The following is a 25,470-nucleotide window of genomic DNA, read 5'->3' as shown; positions in this document are numbered from 1 at the left end:
GTTTATTAAATGTTAAACAACCTTCAGGTGAGAGATGAACAACTCCTAAAGTAGACAAATCAAATGCAGTATAGATTCACCAGCATGTAGACAGTTTAACGTCCAGCCCTGACACTGAGGGAGTCACTCTGCTGCTCATCTGGAAATAAGTAAACTTTACACTGCCCTCTGCAGCATCTGCAGTGGTTAAGAGGCCTCGCATCTAAAGTGGTACACAGGTGGTGATTAGAACTTTAATTTAAAACCGGCACAGAGGACAGTTTCCTTTCAATTCAAACTGTACCCTAGATGCAGTTTAACTGCACATAACAGAGCATTCACTATAAGGTAATTGTAACAGATAATCTCTGTAAGAGTAGGGCTCAGTGTGTTTGTCACTGTGAGGCTGTAAGCACAGGATTAGCCACAGTGAGAGACTAAATGGCACTGAGCTGGACATGTGAGCACATAGCTCCATAACTCTCTGATAATACAATACACAAGACCTGAGCACCTGACAGCACATGACCACTTGTTTGATATTGTGGATACAACAACCGTGTCTGGACACACTTCTCTAAAATACCAAATTTTTTAAGATGTTCTTGAACTGAACAGCGGGCTATGCAATCTCAAACCTGTCTAAAGCACCATTTCGAGGACAGCTTGATTAATACAGTTTACCGGTGGTTTGTCTACTTTTGGAGCGGTTCAAATAACCTGTCCAGGTAACTACAGCATATCACAGGTGAGCTGAATGCACAGAAGCTATGAAAACTGCCAGTTTTGCACCGTGTCATCATGGCCACACCCACACACTGTGCTTCATTCTTCCCATCCCTTCACCTGTCCAGCTCCACACAATCCTCTAGCCCTATTTCCAGGTGTGAACACCTGGGGATAAAATAATACACTGGTGGCTGTGTCCAGTGGTTCTCATTTACTGTGCTCTCTGTACGTGCACATCCATCTGGCAAGTCACCTAAACCTTTTTTGCTGCCCACACTGAACACACTCACTGGAACATCCCATAATTCACCAGCACCTTTATCAGTTTGACTGGTCAGGTAGATTTTTTTTTAAAGAAAGGACCAGGATCTCCTAATGTTCTTGATCAGTGTAAGTGGCTTGTGACACCTGACAAGGCTGGTGTAAAGTTCCCACCTTGATGGTAAACCCACAGGGAGAGAGCCCAATGGTTTACAGCGGTAGTCGTTTACAGCGCTCCCTCGTCCCCCATCCATCCATCCGCCCATCCAACCCTGTCAGTCAAAGCTTCCCAAACCCAAGTCCCAGGGTAAATTCAGTCCAACAAACAGCCATTTTACAGCGGTAGTAGTTTACTGCTTTTCCTCCCCTCCCTCCCTCTCCCATCTAGTAATCCCTCAGTCCCTCCCGAGCCCTAGCCCCATGTACAGTAGCCCAGGGTGAAAACAGTCCAAATATGTCGGCCATTTTACAGCAGTACACATTTATTGCTCTTCTTTCCGCGGCGGGCCTGCAGTGCCGCCCTGGTGGCCATCTCAAACACCTCCCGCACACCGTCCTTGGTCTTAGCGGAGCACTCCATGTAACCGAATGCTGCAATTCGTCCGGCCATGTCCCGGCCCTCCTCTGACTTCACTGGCTCCTGTTGGTGGAGGAGGAAAACGGAATTTGGGTCACTAACACATTCACTGAACTCAACATTCATAAGTCTATGAATACCAGTGAAAACAGTGATCTTTACTCATTTTACTAACTGTTGTATACTTCAGTTGTCAATGACTGACATAGTTGAGCAGAGAGGAAAGGTATTTTTGTCTTGACGCATGCATCAAATGCTAGAACATAATATGATATGGTGGCATTTCCTGCCCATCTGCCCAGCTGTATTGTATGCATATTGAACTATTTCAAGGTTTCCACATATTTTTGCCTACTGTAGCTTGTCGTTGGTTGTGACTCTGTTCTAGTGCCTCCTGAACCAGTCTAACATGCATTTTCAGGTGTCTCAGTACCATTATTTTGCATCTGAAGTACAAAGTAAACATATTAAAGCTCCACCTTGACAAACCCCTTCTGAACGTGACTGGCCTCATTCACTCTAAAGAACTACATCAGTAGAAAAATGGTAAAAGACGTCTATTAAACTCAAAGACATATCTAAACAGTAATTTGACCCAAGCAAAAGAAAGTTTCCTGTACCTGCTTCATCTTTGCCAGCTCTCGACGTGTGTGCTCGTCGTTACGCAGGTCTTTCTTGTTTCCTACCAGGATGATGGGAACGTTGGGACAGAAGTGTTTGACTTCTGGGGTCCACTTCTCTGGAATGTTTTCTGTGATGGAAAGAACAGGTCAATAATCACACACGCCTACAATTTATTTTGCGTGTCTGTGTATATATCATAGGTAACTTTGGTTGTCAGGGCAAAATTCAGCACAAGGCCCCTTACAAGAGTGGTGATGAATCTTTACTCTATTTACATTTTTCCAGCTGTGGGACACTTTCTAATGGGAGACCACAGATGAATAAAGGAAAAAATGACTGAACTATTAAACCAGTATTTGCATATTTTCCGGTGCAATGTGTCCTGCACTGAGCCAGTTTTTGCTGTGATAGACTTCTCACTTGGACACACACACACACACACACACAGGAAATGCTTATAACTAAGTAATAATAAGTAATTAATTGTGAAGAAATAAAAGAAATACTGGTAAATTTTCCTCCTGCTACAACTAAAAAATTGGAGCCCTTGCATAAAAGCTGATGGTGCAGCAATAATGCTTATCTATAAATTAGCTAACGCTTAAACCAGAGGATTCCCGCATTTTGATTAGTCTAACATTTACACAGTAATTTAATTTAAAATGTAAGTCACTGCAAAGATAATTCTGCTCCTAAAGAACAGAACAAAAACACAGATGAGAGTGAGCCTCCATATCTCCACTGAGCATCAAGTGTTAAAAAAAAAAAAAAAGAATCTGTCAGCAAAACCACTACTTCAAACAGAAACACAATGTCTGAAGAAGAGGCGTGTAAAACAACTATAAATGGCAAACTCTGACACAAAAGCCTTTGTTTTATTATAACTAACTTCCCCTCATTTAACTCAGTTTAATTAATGTTTGGCACTTCAATTATCTGCAGCTTTTATTGACTTATTTTATGAAAAGCCATTTCCATATGATCAGGGAAAGTGCTGTTCATATTCATTATGAGAGAAAATGCATGTTCTAGCTTTATAGCATGGCTACATGCCACTGCATGACAAATGATTTGTGTCAGTGTGTGTTAGCAAGTGTAAGCAGTTCCTTACAAGTGGTCACAACAGGATGAACAAACCATCTACAGGCCACAGAAATAACTTCAGAAAAACGGAAAGACGGGGGAGTACATAGGAAGGGAGAGATGTGGTGGTTTCATGTTGTGCATTAAGGCGTGTAGGCGTGTGTCAGTCATCGTATGTGTGGTTTGTACTCACCCAAGCTGTCAGGGCTGTCTATGGAGAAGCACATGAGGATGACGTCAGTGTCTGGATAGGAGAGAGGTCTCAGCCTGTCATAGTCCTCCTGACCCGCAGTGTCCCAGAGAGCCAGCTCCACCTGACACACACACACAGGCATTGAGAGTAAAGAGGGCAGGGAGACAGACAAAGGAGTGTGGAGGAAAGAGGAATGAGAATGAGAAGTGGAAGAAAAAAAAAAGGGAGGGAGAAAAGTTAATAAACCATGTCCAGTCCTCAGCCTAACTTTCACACTGAAGCCAGAAAATCATTGAGATAATAGACAAAGACCACAGAGGACCTTATCCTGACCAGAAACTATAAAAGGGACAGATTTATTTTCTTATTCCACAAAAGGCAATTGTGTTTATTGTTATGGCGACCTTAAAGCAGCCCTATTTTGCGACTTACATACAGAATTTTCTGTTAATTATTCACATTTAAATATAAGTGAATGAAAATACTATGCACTCTGCACTTAGACTTTAATTTATTCAGTTCCTTTCATTCACAAATAGAGCTGGTATCATCATGACAGTGACTGTTAACCTTGTGAAGACCTCATTAAACAAAAGCCAATTTTTGGTTATTTTACACCTTTGTAGTTTTTAAGGCATGTATAAAGCAAGCAACATAAAACACTGCCACTGTATTTTGCTTAAATTTTGTGTTTTGTGCCTTCATTTACATTACAAGATTCTTACAAAATTACACAGCAGTATAGCTGGATAAGGTCAAAAGAAATACTAATAACCACAGCAAACCCACATCTTCAGCCATTCCTAACAAATATTCTTAACTAAATAATTCTCACTGGCAGGACTTAAGTGGAACATGGGCTCTGTGACGGTACAAAATGTGACAGTGACATATAAAAACCTCTCTGAGCAGACTGCATCGCTAAACAGGGAAAGGAAACCAGATCAAGACATTTGAAAAACTGTGACACTTGACGAGAAGTAGCCTTGAGTCCTCCTCTGCAACACAGAGGGTTAGAAACCAACTAGCCAATAAAGCCTGAACGTCCCAGAATCCCATTAACCTAAAATGAGGTCAGGTTGTGTGGGTTTGTGACAGATGAGTTGGGCTGGGTGCCGCAGTCATCCAGAGCAACACACATACATCATGAACCTGAAAGTCACTAGAAGTTTAACTTAATGTCCTTCTAATTTGTGAGTTACTGGAGATTTTTAGTATTAAGTATTAAACACAATCCCAATAATGTGCTATTTTGGGAGGCATGAATATAGCATCATCATCAGTGTGTCCATAGGACCTGTATACACTGCTAGAAAACTAGAAACAATCACCAGACCCCTGTTAGTGTGAGTTAGCACAATTACAACAATTAACTGCATTTTAAACAAAACACTCACACCTAAATAAGAACCTAAAAACATGTAGAAATATTTTGACAATTAATTTGAAGGCCAGTGACTAAGCTCAACCAAGGCAAAAAAAAAAAAAAGAGAGGACTGCAGCAATGTGAAGGAAGATGTGGAAATGGAACAGTACAGTTTTATCAACACTGGCTCACTTGGCCCTGAAGGTAGAATTAAAGCGCTGAGCATGATTAAGCACCAAGGGAACAAAATTAGCTCCAATACCAGCACAAAAACCATTGCTGAGACTAAAAGAAGCAGGGATGTGTTACGACAGGTAGGAAACTTGTCTATACCTGTAAATGTTTCACTTTACTTGCGCATGTTTTTGTTTGATTAATTAGTCATTCTTCTTTGTTTTTGTTTCTTATGTTTTATTGTCCCCTCCCCTTCTTCCCCCCCTACAAGTGTCTTTTGTCATTGTAAATAAATTGTTCTTAATGTCTTGCCGTAAAATAAAGGTTAAATTAAAAGAAATTGTGTCAGAAAAAGGGAAATTCTCTGTGGATTTTTGTTTATTTATTTAAACTATTCAGCTTTGCCATTAAATTGTATTTATTCACCAAGCAAAACAGTCAATCTACAAGGTGGAGCAACAGTTTTGAATGTGCCTCAGGTTTGGACCAATCCATCTACCCGGAGGCACCGCTCTGAGATGACATTAGATGGAAAAGGTTGGTTGTAGTGACAGGATCACCGCAATTGTCTCACCTGTTTGCCATCCACCTCTATGTCAGCAACGTAGTTCTCGAACACGGTGGGGACATAGACCTCAGGGAACTGGTCCTTGCTGAAGACAATGAGAAGGCAGGTCTTCCCACAAGCTCCATCCCCCACTATCACCAACTTCTTACGGATGGCTGCCATCCCTGGAGGGAGACACAGCGGAGGAGGCAATGGTTATAATCAAGGAGACACAGGAAAGGCATGAAATAAAGTTGAAGCAGAAGTCCTACTACTACTATAGTGTTTAACTATTACCATTGTTTGGTGGACATACATAACAAACCATTCTGTGAACAAATAAAAGCTGTCTTTTCCAGAACCTGTCTAATGGTACATTTTAGGAATTACAAAACTAGAATCAGCACCTCACAGCTGTATGCCTCTGCCAACCTTCAATTTTTTTGAAGAAATTTAATAAAAGAAATTTTATCAAAATTGGCTGTGAGGCCTCAGTGAGCTTGACCTTTGACCATCAAATTCTAATCAGTTAATCCTGTAGTCCAAGTGAACATTTGTGCGAGGTGTAATGAAATTCCCTCCAGGCGTTCCTGATTTATAATGTTCACAGAAATGGGATAGTCATTAGATTACAATGACCCTGACCTTTGACCACCAAATTCTGTCAGTTAATCCTTGAGTCCAGATGAACCTCTCTGCCAAATTTGAAGAAAGTCCTTGCAGGTGTTTGTGAGATACTGTGTTCACGAGAAAGGGGACAGACGAACTGATGGACACTCCGAAAAACATAATGGCACTAGCCATGGCTGTCGCCAGCATGGAGGCATAAAAAGCACAGATGAAAGTAACACATGCCATCTGTTATAGGTATTGAGCTGTGGTGCATAGTGCAAGTGCACCATGCAACACTATGTATGACAGGTTTAACCACATAGCTGGAAAGCAGCAGTTCTTAACCAGAGGTTCTGAGCCTCTCGGGGGCTTGTGAGATGACTAAAGGAATCTAACAAAAATTTCCAGGGGCGAAATGTAATGGTCTTCATATTTGTTGTTAACACTGTTGAAATAAAGTCTTGGAAACCTTGAGGCTTATTTACTAACTGCACAAGTGACCTGACCAGAGCAAGAGACAATTTGTACTTGGGCGCTAGTTAGTCAAAAATCTCTAACCTGATATCACATGAAAAACCTGCATATTATGTAAAAGACTGAATGACAGACATAAGAAATAAAGATAACTTGACACAAAAATTTCATATTCAAACCAGTCAAACCAAGAAATTTGTCAAAAAAAAAAAATTCTGCAAAATGTTCAAGCTGGTGGCCTTGATTCTACCTTGTCTTGGTGTACATGCGTGTGTAGGTGTGTGTGTTTGTGTATAAGTATGCCGACATCATGATTAGAAGTGGGTAAAGTACAGCTGGGAACAGGTATAGTGTTAAGACTGCCGTTTCTAATTTCTGGGAACTATAGGTTCCTGCCCCGTCCTTACATAACAACTTACAGGTGTCAACAGAAAGTCATCATTATAGCACAGCACAGCACAACACAACACAACACGTGAGCTACCAGGGAGTACAATTTAGCCTTGGTTACAGTAATTCATGACAGAAAAAGACCCAACAGATAGTGTGGGTGTGAGACAACAAACTTGCTAAATTGAGCCAAGGGAAGTTGGGGCAAATGAGTGACATGTAGTCTTGTGTCATGGCTGAGAACAGCTTGGATACCTCTATATTGGGAAATGGCATTCACCAGAAAGACACAAACACAGGAAATACATGAAAATGTTGTGGATTTTCAATTGAATTGGACCGGCAACCTAACATTACTTTACATTTTACCGACAACAGAATCACAAAACAGGAAAACAGCAATTTCCCCTTCTACACGAACAGGAACAAGTCCAAAAAGCTGTAGTTGGGTGTGGAAAAGCAGGCACAATCACTTTATTCACCAAGTGCACATCAAACGCACATTGTCTGTCATGATGACACTACCACTGCGACGTAACTTTCACACCTGCACAGTGCATGTGCTGTGTGTTTTCTAACTGGACACGAACAACAGGACCTCACATAGAGAGGGCAATTAATCATATCCCCGAATGGCTATTTACTCCCTGAAGAAGGTGCAGCACTATGAGGTGTCAATCACATTTCTCTACCCTGCCATCTCATCACAGTGAGTCAGCTGGAGGTGTGGTGGAGAGCAAACTCTCTAACACCTCTCCCATTCTTTCTGAATCCATCCGCTGAGCTGCAGTTCTCCTCTGCAGCCGTTGTGGAGCTGTCTCAACAGCCAAAGTCAGAGGAAGATTAAACTGCTAGAACATATTTATGTCTTGCATTGGCCTTGAATAAGAAGACTGTCTCTGGTCTAAAACCAGTCTGTCTTCCTTCCTCTCAAGTTTTCTCATTTCATTTTTTGTCCATTGAGTAGTTTGTGTGTGACTGGCATTTTCAGCTAATGTAAACAGTGCACTGCCTACATTTTCTACAGCTTCCCCCGCCTAGTGAAGTTCATTTCTGATCAAAAGATGGCCTTTTTCTAAACCACAGTACATCTGAACACACTTCCCCCGTAATGTCCCCACACTAAACACCTGGTCACACTAGTTTCATTTACATATTAAAGTCCAACTCAATGACTTGAGTAAAATACAGACAAAAGTACCTTAACAATTCTTGTCAGTTACTGCTTCCTAATAAAACTGTATTTCAAGTTAAGCCTTTTATTGCCCTGAGTCCCATTAGTTTCTGACCCTGAAATGCACCGCAGCGCTGTGAGGTGCTGCATGCATCCTATAAATGGTAGATGAATACTCTAAGTAGGACAGAAGTGTCAAAAAAGTTTAAACCATTCCCTCTAAGACTTGAGGGAAAAAAGGAAAGACAAAAATGGGGGCAGCTTTAGCCTAGAGGTGGGTGTATGGTCAGTGTTTGCAATGTCTGACCAGCGGGTATAATGGCAATAACAATGTACCCTCATTTCAACAAATGCCGCCTAGGTGCCTGTAAGCAAGTCATTAGAGCCACTAATTGTTCTTTTAGAGCTGCTTAACAGCCAACAAGAGTCTTGAGACTGGTAGTAATACAAAGCAGCTTATAGGTATCAGGGACAGAGGCAGAAAACAAATTTCCATGCTTAAAAAAAAAAAAGAGAAAGGCCCAGGAAAACATTTACCAGGGGCATAATCAAGATGTAACACAACAAGAGGGGTAAAACCTACATAAAAGAACAACAACAGGAAAATCACCATTAGCAATGAAGAATGTTATGTCTCGTGTCTCAAAAAAGCAGGGAGGACACACCATAGGGACTGATGCAAATGCAATGGTGGTGAGATACTAACTAGTGAAGCGGTCAGTAGGTAGCAAGCCCATACTGTTGGACTTGGTATAGAAGCAAACTGAGCCAGGACAAATTTACCCTGATTTGTTGCTCTTAAGTACCCACCACACTACACCCACTTGACTCTTGGGCCCAGGAAATGTCAATTAATGTGTGTAGCAGGAAAATTCACATGGAACCCATTGTGTTACAACAAAACTACATAAAAATTACATCAATACTGGGAACACAGTGTCCAACATGATCAGCGGTATGGGAGGATTTGTTCATGACTTTTTTCAGACAAGAACTGACAGGTGATACACAAATCTAGATGAAAATGGATGGATTCATATAGTTTTGATGCATAGGAATTTTAAATATGGGCAATAATCAGAAATGATGAGATGCATTTGTATGACACCAATAAATAGAACATGAAATTACCACCAACAATATTGTTGCTAAAATGCTAGTCATATCTGCCAGACCCTTTGGCAAACAGCCAACTCATATGACATAGTCATACTAAAATTAAACAGGCTTATAAACCATTTTAAGTGGTGCATGTATGAAGCGATGAAAGTGATGTAACACTAATTACAGCCTGCGGACAACCACATATTATGGTTGACTTCCAAACTGGCTTTTTTGGGGGCACAGAAATGTTTAAAATGTTTACATACGCCAGAGAAAGAAAAGGCTGATTATGCAGGCTATGTTGGTGGCCGTCGTGACAACAAATTGAGTGCGTGTGAGATGTACTCCCCTGATCAATTATAATCCGGCTAGATAATAAGAACCAAGCTGCATGTGCAAATCACCACTGTCACCTGCATGTTAGCGAACAAGAGACCACGGGATGAAATTAAAAGAGACTGACAAACAACGGCTAACGCGAGACACAGGGATAACCTCCAACAGGATCAAATTAAAAGAGAAGGACAGAGAGCGCAACAGGGCACACTCCTGTGATAAACACCGTCAATGAAAATGGAAGGTGTGGGGGCTGGCAGTCAGGGGAGACATTCTCGTCAGTTTTGTGATTCACTTCAACTGATTTTCCCAACAAGAATGCTTGATTTATGCTTCACACACACATACATAGACTGTGCTCCTGTTGAAAAACTGATACTCTTAATTTGACAAAGCAGCTCTACCAACTATGCTTAGCTCGTTAATTAAATAAGCCACACAGTTTTTTGAACAAAGACAATGCTAGATAGGTCTTGTCTTTCAACTGAGTCTCCACCTTTAGGATGGAGTAGCAGCCAACACAATAAATCATGTAAACTGTCATCCTATCAAACTCAGACAGACAATATTTTTGACAGCAGGCCTGCCAGTCAAACCCAATCATGTCCACACACTTGTGATAAATCAAGTGTTAAATGAAATACAACTCATTCAGCATTGTTTTCTTGTATGAGACAGCATTATCAATGTGGTTACTGTGTGCTTTATGATTCATCAGCCTGTCCTTTAGAAAACCCCACACAGACAACACTTACATCTAACGCTGGTGTGTGTGTTTATGCCAGGAAATACCCCACGCAGTCTTCAGGGTGGAAAATTATCCCCAGCTTAACGATGGTTAACTGACTGTCGGCTGATGAATATTTCAGTTTCTGATTGAAACTTGGCAGGTGCTTTTCTTCTGCCACCTGACACTCATTTCTGTGGGCAGTGAAATTTTGAATGAATCCACTACTGTAAAAGAATCTGAAAATAATTGTCCTATACCACAGCAAACACATTATGAAAAAAAAACATGCAACAATCTGTCACACCTGCACGGCGTCGACGGCAGCTACAACATGCATGTGGTCAAGAACACATCATGGAGATTAATCATTTTGCTTAAGCCTTGAATCTTCTGACCTAAAGACACGTTTCCACCAAGATGTAATCAAACCACAAGTATAATAATGTCAAATTTGAAGCCACAATAAACAGATCCTTGTTAATAAACAAAATTATTTGATAATATGTATTCAGACTCTAATCCTTATAATCAGAACAAAAAACTTAAATAGCTTAATCATGCGTACTACTAAGACTGTGATATGCAGCTGATCCACAGGAAAACGTCGCTAATACAATTTACTGATAAACATTTTAAAGTACCCATTTGGAGGAAGCACACAAAGGACTGCTGGGACACAGTGAAATTAGCCTTTCAAGTGGATTAAAAGATGTTCGTTTTCCCAGTTAAAAACTGAACCACGTCTTTAGCATAAACCCCTAGAGGAAACAAAAACAACATAGAAAGAATATGCACTTAACATGCTTACTAAGTAATTACCACTATCTCCATCTCCTCCATTATATTGGAAGAGATGATATGATTTTAGTTAACAGCTTCAAGGGTTACAGCGTGTAAAATCTGCAATAAAAACTGCCACACACTCTCTACTGCCGTAGGTGCTGCAAAAGGAGTTACCATATTATCTGGCGGACTACGCCATTCCAGAGGCCCTTCTATATCTGTAAGTATATTACAGTAAATACAATTTATTGTAATAAGGATTTACTAAGCCCCTATCCAATAACAACAAGTCTGATTGCAAAAATTCATCCAGCTGTGGATGTCATATCTTGACAGTGTGCTATGGGGGTACATACTGTCCATAATTGTATTTATCAATGTATAGCTTCGGAGCAGTCTTTTTTTTTACCATATCTAGCTCCAATTTACAGTTGAGTGAAAAGGCAAACTCACACACATAAAGATGTCCCATAATTATCAGCCATGGTGAATATACCTAAAATGATAGATGACCATGCCCTAGGTGGTCAAAAACCATGCACTTTTATGGCTGGTTAGAAAACTTACCAGTGCCTTGTGCGGTCCGCTATAATGTTTTCACACATGCACTACTACACTAGACTTTTGTAGACATTACCCTAGGGAGCTGTATGTGTGAACGCAAATGAAACGAACTTTACTCTGCCAGCTCCCAAGTACAAAGTCCGTCTAATGTCCGATTTTGGCCATGTGTGAATGGAGACCTAGACAACATTGCCAACGCACAGAAAGAGCTGTGTGTCTTGCCTGAGAGAGCTCCCAGTATCTAGTCAAACATTGTTTTTAAAACCAGCTAGCCACTGGGTGGGTCACCAGAAAGATGGCGTCATCACAGAGGCAACAGATGGCTAGTGTGTCCGCAGTGGAAGAACGGGTGGGTGGCCCCGATCCAAACTAAAATCCCAATACTATACTTACGACTTCTCAGTGCTGGGGGCTGTTAATGACAAAACATCCCATCAGAAAAGCATAAAACTTAGAAGTACCAGTCAAGTAGAGACCCAGTGCCTTATCGGCACTGACACGCTTTAAAACCTACAAAATGACGGAAAATGTTTTTTTTTTTGTGTGTGTGTGTGTGTGTGTGTGTGTGTTGAAACAAAGCAGGCTGGTGATTTCTTTACACCTGACAGTGTTTAGCATGTTACCGGGAAATTATCATCTAACATCTACCAGTAGAAGCAATTCATGAAGTAACACTGAGCCGTTAGGGAGCTGTCTGGTCAGCCGAGGCAAGTCAGGAAAAGAGCCTCATTGTTTGGTTACGGGTGGCTCACCAGTCTAGGCTAGTCTTTACAGTCCAGTTTACAAGCATTACTGAAGTTACCACAGTTTACTAACAGCTCTGTGTAGAGTCTGGTTAAAGTGTTTCGGTCACAAGAGTCGCTGTACTCTCCATACAGCAGTTTTCCCCTCAGCACAACTGTGTGGCAAGTGCGGAAGCGGCTTTGAGACTGAGGTCGGTTAGAGGAAAAGCTAACTTGGCTACCGTTAGCTAACCCCGCTAGCTTTTAGCCTTGCTAGCACGGCCTTTCAAACCTCCGGACAACTTTTAAAAAAATAACCCTGTCCGCTTTTAAACTGAACAGTACGGCAGAAATAGCGCTACACGGTCGTCGCGTATTCAAGAAAGTAGTTTACCTGCTGTTTATGTAGCTAGCAGTCGTATTTTTCAGTGTTTCCCGGAGCAAGAGCTGGTTTGCCGACCAGTCGAGTCGCTTGCTGCTTCCTCCCGTCTCAGTCTGATACAATGAATTACTTCACGTGAGCGCGCAGCCTGGGTTTGTAGTTTGTAGCTGGGGAGCGGGGGAGGGGTGACGGGCACGAGCCTGAGAGCCACACCTGCGCGGTCACGACGCGTGAGCTGAGTTACTGTCTCATTAGCTGAAAATCTGTAACAGTAGAGCAATTATGTCATAAACAGTCTATTTTTCAGACGCGACACTTTCCTAACCTTCACAGGTAACGGTAGATGATTCTATTTTTAATCTACTGAGACTGAGCTTTGCAAATGTTACTATTTTATAATTACAAGTGATCTACTTAATTGTTTCTTAAACTAGTCGCTGGGATCCGAAATGAGTCACTTCTGAGTATTTGCCTTTATCTCAAATACCACTGGTAGTTTCCTCAAGGCTGGGTCTCATAATAAACTCTCCATTAGCCAGTTTTAACTTTTAGCCATGCAAATGATATAAAACATTAAATGGGCACTATACTGGTCCAGTATGAAACAAATGCTGGAGTTCTGTCCCCATGGATACATGGATAGCTTTAAGTCAATGCTATTATTCCCCTAATTAGAGTTAATTGAGCATATTGCAGTTCTGCCAACACCGAAGCTGTAACTTTCTTTCATTGCATTTTCTTGTAAGGCAGTTAAACCAATAGTCTGCACTTACTGCCCCACCTGGCGGTCAGTTTAGGTAACGAACCATATTAAGAGAACTAAAGGACAAATCAAATAGAACAGAAACACACACACACATAGAAAATTTTAAATATAAAATACAATATGAAATATATATTGAAAGTTTAGATTAAAAATTCATGCTTAACAAAACAATCTCACCATACAGTCTATGTGAATGCATAGGTTTGTAGTAGTTTTTTGAGCATATTCTATTAGAGAGAGGGGTTGGTAGCCAGTGTGTAATATTGAAATTATCACTGTAAAGACCATTTGTATGTTGTGACCATTGTCCTTGTAGTTTCCAACCCTTTTACTTATAAAATCATTTTGTGTCATAGCACAATACTGTGGCTGTCCCTGGTGTAACTCACTGTATGTCAGGTGTTTATCTAAATAACTACTTAGTTTAAAATACATGTCAGTATGCATGTTTTACAAACATACAAGATGAGCTAGTACACTCAGTTTCTCTGTTATCAATAATTCAGGAGGATACAGTTGGTGACGGGCCAGTCTTTTATCACTGAGCCACTCCTCCAGGTCCAGTCCTCATAGTAAAATCACATGTACACGCACACAAACACACACACAGCAGGACAGCAACAGTAAGACAGCGAAGACTGAAACACTGTTTATTTTCATACAATCGTCTTTTATTTCATATAGAGATAAAGAAATATATCTGAAAACTAAAACAGAAAAGTCTGTGGAACAGCCACAGTATACAGAAACAAAGAGACTGTCATTAGTGTGAATGAGATCTGTTGGTGCAAAAGTAGGCATAAGGAAAATTAAACTAGTGAAAACTATTAAAAAAAAAAAAAAAAGAAAAATGTTGTGAATGTCCAGCTTTGCCAACAGGACAATAAAACAGAGCAGTATCATCTGTAATCTGTCTTTCATCTTAGGGCAGGAAGTCAGTATTTTACCAATTAGACTTGAAAAAACAAAACAAAAAAAAAAGTCTACCTGCCTGTGGGAAATCTGCAATTATGACAAGTTACTGGTATACAGGAAAATACACGTATTAACAGTGTATGTCACCAAACTGATAGCATTTTGGAGCATGTTCATTGGCCAATGTAGTTCGAGGCCACTGCTTGTGAACATCACTGACATCATTCATTATCCTCACCTGTAGCTTTCCCTACTTTGTCTACACCAATTATACATTGGTATTATTCATACAGACAGTATGTGATTGCATACCTATCTCTTCTTTGAGGATGTTTAGAGCCAGAACAAATGGGAATACAGAGATGAACAAAAAATAAAAAATAAGGAGGACAGGAGAACAGGAATGGAGAGTGGAGGATTGGCCGAAAGTCAGATTAGCCAGGCTCAATCTAAAACCTCAGGCTGCCAGCTACAACGTTTCTACGCCTTTTCACAGATCACATTACACAACTTGACCATATTACACAACTTCACAGTTATCTGCAGGCTTCCATGTTAGAATGTGTTTTTCTGCATTGCTGATATTTATTGTGATGCAAGCTGAGTTGTTCCAGCAGCTAAGCTAAAAAAAACAAAAAAAAAAACAAACCTCATGCCATTTCCAGAGTAACTTGCATGTAAAGTGTATGAGGACAATATAAAACTGTGACTGCACTGTTACTATCATTAATTACTATATGTATAGGCAGATGTATTTCTACTGTGAATATTTTCGATGAAAGTAGAAAGCAGTTTGAGATTTCAGATTTTTGACTGTAGCTCAACCGTCTCCCCGTTGCAGCTGGATTTGAGTCAACTCTGATCTGAAAGACACGTCTCTCATCCCTGTGTCCATTCATCCGTGTAAATACTACCATTCATTCATATTTCATTAAAGAATGGCCCCCACTCATACGACGTAAACATCTGTTTGCCAAAATAAGAGCACACTGAAACGAGCAGAAAGAACAAGGAGAAACACAGGATAGAACACACAGAATTTCATCACACTTGTATGGCTTATCACTTCCCTTATATCACGTTTCAAAGTGACCGTTTCTCATTGCTTGGACTTCAAGAGTTGAAACTCAAACACTACATATTTAATCTGAATTTGCAGTATATGATAATGTTTTAATCTGGAACATGCTCCTAGATTAGAACATAAGCATGATGAAGTCCAGGGGGGACAAAATGACGCCATTGCAACTTTGAATAACAGACTGTGGATGTGATCTTTTACTTCAATTCATCAGGCAGGGTCAGTGTTTTCCCAGGAGCACATTTGGCTAAACTGGCAACAATACAGATGCATGTACATCATTTCAGGGTCGCTATATATCTTTTTAGTTCTTCCACAGCTTTACACGTGTCAGCCAAGTTCAGCTCCAGACACTGAGACAGAGCCTGCTGGCTGAATGCGTCCACAGAACCTCTCAGAGAAAAGCCCAAGCTGATCAGTAATCAGTCTTACATAACTCTGCAGTTTTACATTTTTGTCCCCGATTTAACAAAATCCACTATTTCCCAAACATGTGAATAGAGGTTTTCTATTTTTACATGGCAATTTGATACATGGTACTTAATTTTACTGGGTGCTCAGATTTCTGTGGATGGTTTTGGAACATTGCCAGTTTCAAATGTTAGTATATTTAAATTAAATAGCTTGATTTTTAAGGTCTTCTGGATGCAGGATATTTCTGTTGGCTGTCTCTCTAGCTCTCCCTCATCCAGTGTGAACTGTCACTATGTTTTTGCAAATCACAGGCCATTACTGCTCGGTGGACAGGAGGAGGAGATTAAGTTTTGCTGATGTTAAAGCAATTCAAGCTGGTTAATGATGGAGGCCATGAAGGTCATAAATAACCTGCTGTGTCTTTCGTTAAGTTTGATTTGATGATTTTGGTTTTCAATATAATGTACACTCACTAAATCAGTGCGAAATAATCAGTAAGGGAAGATTATTCTTTACAAAACACGAGAATATTAAATAGGAAAAATAAGAACTACTATAAATCAGAATTAAACATGTAATGGCATGTTTCTTTATTTAATCCAATCATTTTGTGTAGTTCCAAAAAATTTTGAGTTCCTCATTTTGCAATGCTTCTCTGAGCTTTTCAGACCTGTGTATGGAACCAAAACAGCAGTGACCAAATGAATCGGCTTCTTTAGTCTCAGAAATGTGAAAGGCATTGGTTCCCAGCACAGATACAACAGCTGTCAGATCAGGAACAATCTGCAGGCTGATTTACTGAGCTTGTTTTCCCAAGAAAGCTGTCAAAAATTTAAGTGACATTTCCACAGACAGTTCACTTTCTTAACTACTTGGAAATTCTCATTTAAATTGGAGACATTTTCATACTTGTGGTCACAAGCGTATGTTTAAAAGTAATGTTTCACTTTGTCATCATTGTGATCGCAATAGCTGAAATTATTTACTAGCTGCAATTGACTTTAATCAACAAGGACAGGTGTGAAATTGGGAATTCACTGATTTGACCGCTCCCATAATGGAATGCGACACCTCAGTGATGATGGTCTACAACGTGAATGAATCGCTGACCTTTTGGTCTGCATTGTATTTATTTATTTAGATTAAACAATCTAGCTGCCCGTCAAGCTCCCTAGAAAATTATTAACCACTGCCCTCAGGCTAAGCACTGTGATTTTAGAAATGTAAGATGTTACCAGTGGGAACAATGTGACTGGGAAACCTGTGACAGACTGACTACTGATCAATGCAGGCATCCTCCGTCTATGACATTTACCCTCTCGAGTCTGTGTCTGACACATCACAGATACAACCTCTGAATCTGCAACTCAACTGAATCATTGAGAATTAAATCACAAAAATACCTGCACGGTCTGTGTATGCCCAATAAGGCTAATCTCTACCCTTCCCCTGCACTTAATCCCTCCTTTGCATTTGTAATGGTATTAAAAGACTAATGCAACCATGACAGACATTGACCACTTCTCTCATTTCATAAACACTCACATAACTGAATAGCTATTGCTGGTTCTCGTATCATTTCAGACCCTACAAGGTGGAAGTGTAAAAAGGTGTAGGGTGCTGCTCCAGGATTTGGCCTGATATCGACCTAAAAATCTAACGAACTCATAACTCTTAAACAAGAAGAACCATAATCATCATCCACAGATCTCTGTGTGAGAGTAACACCATTAACGTGTTGTTAGTGCACGGAAACAAAGTTTGTTTGTCTTGTTGATTTCATTTAGTCATGAACAGACCCAAAAGGAAAAAATAAAAAATACCGAATTGTTGTCCACTGAGCGACAATCTGGGGAACAAAAAAAAAAAAAAAAAAGGGTACACGCACGGTCCATTTCTCTGCCTGCTGTACCAGAGACACCAGGTGGCAAATGGACCTGGTCCAGAAAATTCTTTCACCTGACACTTCTTCAGATCTTGAAGTTTTGTATCACAGTTCATCAGCAGCTTCTTTCCTCTGGTCCAGCAGCTGGCGGTGAGCGCATGCTTTTCATACGTCCTCTGTTACACACCTGGTTACATATGTGGAACCGGTGAACCAAAAGCTTATGTCACTTGCAGCCATTTTTTTCTTTTTAGCACTTATCATACCGGTGAGCAGAGAGTCGGCCTTTCATCAAGAATCAAGCATTCAGCGTGAGCCTCTGTCACTGACAGCTTTTTTGTAGCAGGCAATCAAGAGAACGGTTATGGCTGCTCTGAAAATGACTTACGAAAAGAATATTGTACACCCATTTTGTTATTTATTTAGAAACCAAGAGAAGGAGACACATGAAGCAGTGGACAGAGCTCTGAAAGTTGGGATTATGTCTAGACACGACAGAATTTCTGGTTGACTTTCGCTGTATGCAGAAAGGAAGAGAAGAATTAAGTGTCCAATTTGCCCAACTACACTGAGCATTTACAACCAAAATGTCTGAACTGAAAGCACTGTACAGTTACCACCCTTTTGGGCTTCACGCTGACATTGACAGGGTGCTCGTGAGCGCACGGTTGTGTGTATGAACTGGTCAAAGATGTTGTGTGTGTTTTGGTGTGTGTGATGCTGAGTGTATGCCTAATCGCCGTCACTGTATATATTAGTATACTAGCCAGAGACGCTGAATGCTAGTACTCGCCAGTGACACCGAACAGAGCGTGCGCATCTGTACAGGTGCGTTCTTTTTGTTACGATCTAGAAGGTGCGTCCTCGAAGCTGATAATGCTGGACTCTGGGTGTTGTGCTCCACCTGTGGATGGTGCTCCACCGCTCTGTGACATCGAGGATGAGGAGGTGGAGGTGAGTGAGACGCCGACAGATCCTCCCGCTGGTCTCAACGTGGAGGAGGAGGGGTCCCGCCCGCCTGAGAGGAGTGGCTGTGTGTCAGTTCTGACCTCGTCCTCGTCCTCGTCTTCTTCGTCGTCCATGCTGGGCCAAGCCGACTGGTCCTCCACGCGCTTTAGACGTTCGTTGAGAGCTTTGAGAGCCAGTTGTCTGGGAGGAAGAGGGAAAGAGAGATGTTTGTTGTGTCAATCCTTGTGAAATAAACCCTGTCCTTATGCAGTGATCAGGAATACAGATGGTGGTACATGTCATTAAGCAGCTGGACTGCCATACCTGTGGCTGAAGTCATAGTTGGAATAAGGTGCCTATGCTTTAAATGATCTGTAATACTAATAATATAATAGTATTGCATATTTTTACTTTTAGTCCAACTACAGCCTACATACTGGAGCATTGTAGTTTGTGTTAACAGCCAATATTCCTATGGTTGTAGATTTAGCCCTCTAAAAGAAAAACAACAGCGAGAGTCTGATTCCTGGTTTTGTTAAGTGACCCAGATAGTTGGAACGGACTGGTAAATCTGGAAAATCACCATGAAGGTACTCAATAAAAAAAGATGAAGATCAGACAATGTATCAAATGAATGATATAATTTTCAGAGTAAAACATGTAATTTGTTGATTAAATCTCCCACCTTTCCTGTACAAGTACCAATTACTTTTAAAATCTTAACCATAAGGTTAATTTCCCTTCCAGAGGACGGCAGACTTCTCGCTCACCAGCTAATCAAAATGAATCATTCGTTTTGATTAGCTGGCCTTAGTCAGTTGTCTGGGAGGAAGGCAGACCTTAGTCTGATTCACATGGCAGCCATGCTTGACGTGTGTCATACGGAAAGAAGTGAACAGTAGATGAGTAAAGATGCAGACTGAAACATAATGAAACCATAATGAAATAATGAAACATTTTCAGCTGTTTCTCAGTAACTGAACATGTGCAGCAGTGTGAGTATTCAACAGACCTACCCCTGGATGTTCTTTTAATAATTTTTTGATAATAAAGTATAAAAGTATGTTTTTCAAACACCAAACACTGTGAGATCTAAAAAATGTACAATGACCCCTTGATAATTACAGGATCATGTGTCTGTTTGTGTGTGTGAGCAACAACATCTTTCTGTAACTGAATCTGTGTGACAGCTTGGACGTGAGACTGTCAGACATTGGAACAGGAGGACAAACTATCCCTGACAGCTTGAAAGCAGGAGTTAGTGAATGTGTGTTTGTTGTAGAGCTAAGGCATGAACATGTGTGAACTGTTTGAAGAGTACGGCTGAAAGAGAGGAGGCTCAGCAAACCTTCCCTGAGTAAACAAAACTAAAAAAAAAAAAACAACAACACTGTGTCTCCTCTCTGACTAGTGTATTTATTGACCATTAGGGTGTGTGTGTTTTATTTCACACTTCTGTTATTTTCATGCATTCCGGGCTAATATGGGTTTTTAATGACAATGACTTGATATTTTTGCTGATGAAAGTCAGTGATACGAGTTGAAAGCTCCAGAATGGCTCCTAAACTGACCTTGAAGTAAGACTGTTTTCTCAGCTGCTGTTTCCAAGGTCAAGAACAAACCTCAAAACTCAGCAGTAATTTATATTCATGTTTAAAGTGTGATTTGCTAAAATCTCAAGTATGCATTATTTTCTCTAGAATTTTCTCGCTAGCGTGAAAAAGCATGAGAAACAGTATTTAGACATTTTCTTTCAGTGAGACCACAATAATAAAACAATATTAAGGATTTCTTTAAAGGGAAAGAAGTGCAGAATAATTTAATGGTGCAGAAACTCTGGGTCACATAGTTAAGCAAGCAATCAATTTGTAAATGACACCGGACCATTCAATGAAATAATAAACGCAAAAGCAAAATGAACTTTTACCAGATGCTTTTGTGCAACAGGTCCTGGATGAACCTCCATCACACTCTTTTAATGACATATTTAACCACAACGCACACCAATATATCAGACCAAAGTTAGAATCAGATCAGTGTAAACATGCAGATGTACATGTTTAACTCCTCCTTTGCTCTGACTCACCTCCTCCTCTCGGCGTCCTGTGGGTCGGTCCCTGGCAGGGTGATCGTGATGGAGGAGGGAGCCCCCACGTCGTATCTCTTCACCATCTTCCTGCACACCTTTATCTTCACCAGGGCGGAGTGGACCAGCCCTGCCAGCAGCCCCACAGCTGGCTGCAGTGCCTCAGGGAAGAAACTTGCAAAGGCAAAGTGGTCTGACATGTCCCCGCGGCCCCGGCTGTGCCTCTGGTAGAAGCGAAGGTAGACCCAGCCGGACAGGGCGCCGTAGCTGTACGCAGCCAGCGGTGCAGAGCTGTCGAGCAGCCCGGAGAGGCGCAGTAAGGCCAGGAGGAGGAGGACCAAAGCCGGCGCTGCTTTGAGTCTCACCTGAGATGGGAGAGGGTGACTAGATTTTAGCTCCTGTGAACAAAAATAAGCAGGCAAAGAGGCAGCTACTAGTCTGCCTACAGACCATCGTGACTGCCAGTTCCCACAATTCACTCAAGTCAGCTAGATTCAGGAATGGGAACATTAAACAATAGCTGATTACATGCCAGGGTAGCAGGCGGGAGTCACAGTCAACATCTACGGGCGTTCTGATGAACATTTCCTGATATGCACAGCTGAGATGAGGAAAACTGAGTGAAGTAACCAAGTTTTATAGAAACTCATAAAGAGCGCAGAAAACAAAAATAATGTCAGCCAAAGCAGAGCAGCCTGGTAGTTAAAGGGACACATTAGGAATGTGCAACTAATGTGTGCTTTAGCAAAAAAACTAAATCCAGTGTACACTGAGGACAGTGCAGTTCATTCAGTGTAGACTGCTCTGCAGAGGAGCGTCAGATTAAATCTCAAAATGTAAATTATAACAGATCACACTCACTAGCCCATATTTGGAAGAGAATCACATGCCTAAACCAGAGAAGGCAGGCCAAGAGAAAATACTCAGAACAGCCCGAGCATTGGCCTGTAAACAACTGGCTTACATGGCTTTAATAAAATAGCATGATCACTGTATTTGACTATAATTTGAATGTCCAATAAAAGCGTGCGCTCATAAAAGATTATATTTGCTACCATGCCACAATACCATAATAAAAAGTATGTGCATAAAGTGATATTTCAATGAAACAAGTAAACAAAAAACTAATGAAATTCCTCTGATGAACAGATAAATGTCAATAAAAACATAGCGATCCCCAGAAAAACAAATCAGACTGTTTAAATCCTCCTGCAAAAATCATAGTCCTCTATAGGCACAAAACCTGACACTTTTCAATACAAAAGCTCAGAAGCAGTTAACAATATGTTTCTTGATGTTTTTCATCCAGTTAGGAATTTACTACAGCTCAGTTGTCTTTCCTTAGGATGTACTTTGTAGTGTTAACAAGCCAACAGTTGATCCTGTTCAGACGTGTATATCGTGGACTATTTCACTAAAGGAGTAAGTAGAAAAGAAGTAAATACAGCAAACAGACATTAAATGGTTCTTCAAATGGCAATGTACTGTTACTAGTAATTCCATAAACTTAAACTGAAAAAAATAATTAAAAATGAAAACAATTTTGGCATGTGCAAAAGTTTGGGCTCCCTTCTAAGTCATTACATAGTAACCACCCCTTTGGTAAACACTTTTCATAGCAGCTAAGAGGAATTTTCATCCACTCTTCTTGCACATCACTTCAAACGTGCAACATTTTTCGGCTGTGAGGCCGTTCTTGAAGCTTCATCTTGTGTTTCTTAAGGTAGTTCATGGTGGACTGTGAGGTCTGCTTTGGACCATTGTCCTGTTGTACAAGTAAGCCTTGTCTCAGTTTAACTTTCCAGTCTGACAGTAGGACATTTGCATCCAGAATCAGCTGCTATTTAGTGGAATCAATTCTTCCCTCTGTGTTAAATGCTCCTTGTATCTTTTTTGTGTTTTTTTTTTCTTTTGTGTTGCCACAAGGTTTGAAAAGTCAGAGAGTTTATCAGCTCTGGGCTTGTCATCACCTGACAATTACAATACCTAACAAAACTTAAAAGGCCAAAAGAGTCAATGAAGTTATGAGACTTAACAAGTAGAACAGTGCTTTTTTCACATGCCACAAATGTTGTTTATTCTTTTTTTTTGGTTCTTGGATTAAAAGAAGCAGTGTATTACATTTGAACAATGTTAATTATGTCTGTTTGAGGGTTTGCATTTACCTCTTTATATTTCATAAATCAATAAAAAACAGAATTTGCCCAGAAGTGCACACAACTGTATTCAGTATTGAGTATTTTTAAAACTGACACAGACACAAATATTTTCTTGGTTTCTAGCACTTTGCCTTTACGCAGGGAAATCTTCTTGCCCTCAATTTATATGTATCCATTGTGAAAAACTATGTTAATTTACAAAGCAAAGTATTTTGTTTGATTTTCCGAAAATGGCAGGGGGCATCCTGGATGTGTGCTGGAAAAAATCTGCCACGGGTTTGTTTATGTACACATCTCAACGTCTAGTGGTCAGGTTTCCAGAGTTGTTTACATTCTTGTTTGGGTACATTCTCAGTTTAACTATGCTGTCCCACTGCTCAGTTGCATAATGGTCCAGGATTATTAACAGGCTCAAAGGAGGAGCACACCCTTTGCCAAAAAGCACAAATACAGAGAAGAAATGAAGTCTGCTTTTTTCTCACCTGTGGCACTCTGAGCACTGTAGTATCCCCCATGGTCTGCTTTAGTGCCACCAGGACACCTCCCAGGAACCCGGCTGCTCCATGGACACGCACGGCAAACAGGAAGTCCAGGTCAAAGGTGGCCACATAGGTGAGGAGGTAGGAGAGGCCTGCCAGGAGGCCTGCAGACACATTAACCACTGCGAAAAAGATCAGGAGCTCCAGAGCGCCCCACAAAGGCTCCAGCAGGCGCCCACAGGCCATAACAGTCCCCACATTGGCTGCCACACCCCAGACATGCTGCTCCACCACCCCGTGGGTCACCAGAGTCCACACCCAGAAGTTAGGTGGAAAGAGGAAACCTGGGGTCACCCCCAGTGCGTATGGAGTGTTGACAGCCCATGACAACAGATAAAGGAGTACCACCACAGCACTTATACTTTTTACCACCACACTGGTGCTGGCAAGGGCAGCCAGGAAGTGCTGCCGTGCCACCGGGAGGTAACGATTCATTTTGGTCTGTTATGAAGAGGATCCTTCTTGAGCAAATCAGCTCAAGAGAGAGAAACAGCAGATTGGTTGCTTCTGGTGCAGCAGATGTTGGATGCGTGTGTGAGATTAATAATGCCAAGCAGAACAGGAGACACCTGTAAGTCCTGACAGCATCCAAATCCACACTTTTCTGTGAGCCTTCATCCGGGAAACTGTCTCTCAGCTGGGTAAAGATAGCTTTGGTAATCTACTCAGTACAGGTCTATTCCTCCAGGTCCAGTCTGTTAGTGTTAATAATCAATACGTGTCCTTAAACCTGGACGATATAGCGAACTTTCTGTAACATTCAAAGAGCTTAGGACAGTAGAAACAATGCAGCTAGGCTTGCTCATGCAATCCAACCAGGTAACAAACTTTGAGCTGCAGTAGATAAGCCTGAAGATGTGATAACCTTAGCAAGGAGACCTTTTGATCTAGCTGTAGGGCTGGCGACCATAGGTCGGCGCATACAGAAGTCGAACAAGCTTCCAAATCACCACCAGCGAGTAGGCAGGTGACAGGAGCCGAATACTTAACTGCTTAATGAAACAAGTACACCCAAGTGCCTACTTCTTCAGAGGATCTCGGCTGAGTTAGCTTGTAAACACAGGAGAGCTAATGTTAGCTAGCTGTCACACTGAAAACGTTTTCAGTTCCGCTGATTTATATCCGCCAAGGAGGAGCAGGTGAGGTCACGTCTTCGTTTGATAATAAGACAGAGCAGCTAGCGTCAGTAAAACCCGACTGATCAAACCAGCACACGGAGCTCCAGTCCCGTTCCCCTGCGCTCTCTCGGCCCGGTGTCTACCGGGCTAGCCCGAGGATTTCCCGTAGTTAGCAACAGGCCTCCAAAACAATGTCTGAGACGTTTCTGAACCAGCGTCCGTTCGCGTGTAGCTCACAGATTTCCCATACTACCTTAGCTTCGTTCGCTGATTTTATTGTTCTTCTGTATTTTCAGAGCAGGTCGCCGGAGACAAATATATTATCTTAGCAGACACCCCTCCTCCCATTAACAGCACTCACTCAGCTACTGACCTGCGCTGTCTGCCACCGTCATCAGCAATCCACGAAAAAGCGTCAAGTCACGTAACTTTCTAGCACTAGAGCACTCTGGGAAATCGAGTTCTCAAAAATGGATAGCTCAAAGTGCAAGAGTAAGTTTAGCTAGGCTAGAAATGACCTTATAGATGCCTTCTATCTGCCTGTGCAGCTCTATACATTTACTCAAGTATTGTACTTAAGTACAACAAAATATTTTATCTTTCACTCCATTACATTTATTTAACAGCTATAGTTCCTTGTTACATACGTATGATCAACCTTGAATGGCATAACTAGCCAATTAAAGGCTAGACAGCATTAGTAGTTGGTGGTAGTGAGTCAATTCATAATGATCTTGTTCTACTCTGTGGTATCG

At 41.1% G+C, this 25,470-nt stretch overlaps 2 protein-coding genes across 2 annotated transcripts; both read right to left on the bottom strand.

Moving 5' to 3' along the window:
- Positions 1-1,353: 1,353 nt before the first annotated feature.
- Positions 1,354-12,931, bottom strand: rhoab (ras homolog gene family, member Ab). Its single transcript, XM_041046709.1, has 5 exons — positions 12,817-12,931; positions 5,561-5,718; positions 3,447-3,567; positions 2,167-2,297; positions 1,354-1,609 (listed from the first exon to the last, which is right to left on the bottom strand). Exons 2-5 carry the CDS (start codon positions 5,714-5,716, stop codon positions 1,436-1,438), a joined length of 582 nt encoding a protein of 193 aa, XP_040902643.1. The 5' UTR covers positions 5,717-5,718; positions 12,817-12,931; the 3' UTR covers positions 1,354-1,435.
- Positions 12,932-14,229: 1,298 nt separating this feature from the next.
- Positions 14,230-25,103, bottom strand: tmem115 (transmembrane protein 115). The gene is made up of 3 exons (XM_041055355.1): positions 23,541-25,103; positions 20,900-21,264; positions 14,230-19,014 (listed from the first exon to the last, which is right to left on the bottom strand). Exons 1-3 carry the CDS (start codon positions 24,030-24,032, stop codon positions 18,708-18,710), a joined length of 1,164 nt encoding a protein of 387 aa, XP_040911289.1. The 5' UTR covers positions 24,033-25,103; the 3' UTR covers positions 14,230-18,707.
- Between the last annotated feature and the right edge of the window lie 367 nt (positions 25,104-25,470).

The sequence above is a fragment of the Toxotes jaculatrix genome, chromosome 2 (assembly GCF_017976425.1).
Source record: "Toxotes jaculatrix isolate fToxJac2 chromosome 2, fToxJac2.pri, whole genome shotgun sequence".
NCBI classification, from domain to species: domain Eukaryota; kingdom Metazoa; phylum Chordata; class Actinopteri; family Toxotidae; genus Toxotes; species Toxotes jaculatrix.
Note: the sequence above shows the minus strand (reverse complement) of the source record. Positions and strands in the feature narration are given on the sequence as shown.

Coding starts and splice junctions, on each gene's coding strand:
- rhoab (XM_041046709.1), bottom strand. CDS start 5,716: ATGGCAGCCATCCGTAAGAAGTTGGTGATAGTGGGGGATGGAGCTTGT. Junction 2,298..3,446: donor AGACAGCCCTGACAGCTTGG/GTGAGTACAAAC, acceptor TTTCCATCACAG/AAAACATTCCAGAGAAGTGG. Junction 1,610..2,166: donor AGCTGGCAAAGATGAAGCAG/GTACAGGAAACT, acceptor CTCCACCAACAG/GAGCCAGTGAAGTCAGAGGA.
- tmem115 (XM_041055355.1), bottom strand. CDS start 24,032: ATGAATCGTTACCTCCCGGTGGCACGGCAGCACTTCCTGGCTGCCCTT. Junction 21,265..23,540: donor CAGTGCTCAGAGTGCCACAG/GTGAGAAAAAAG, acceptor CTCCCATCTCAG/GTGAGACTCAAAGCAGCGCC. Junction 19,015..20,899: donor CAGGACGCCGAGAGGAGGAG/GTGAGTCAGAGC, acceptor TCTTCCTCCCAG/ACAACTGGCTCTCAAAGCTC.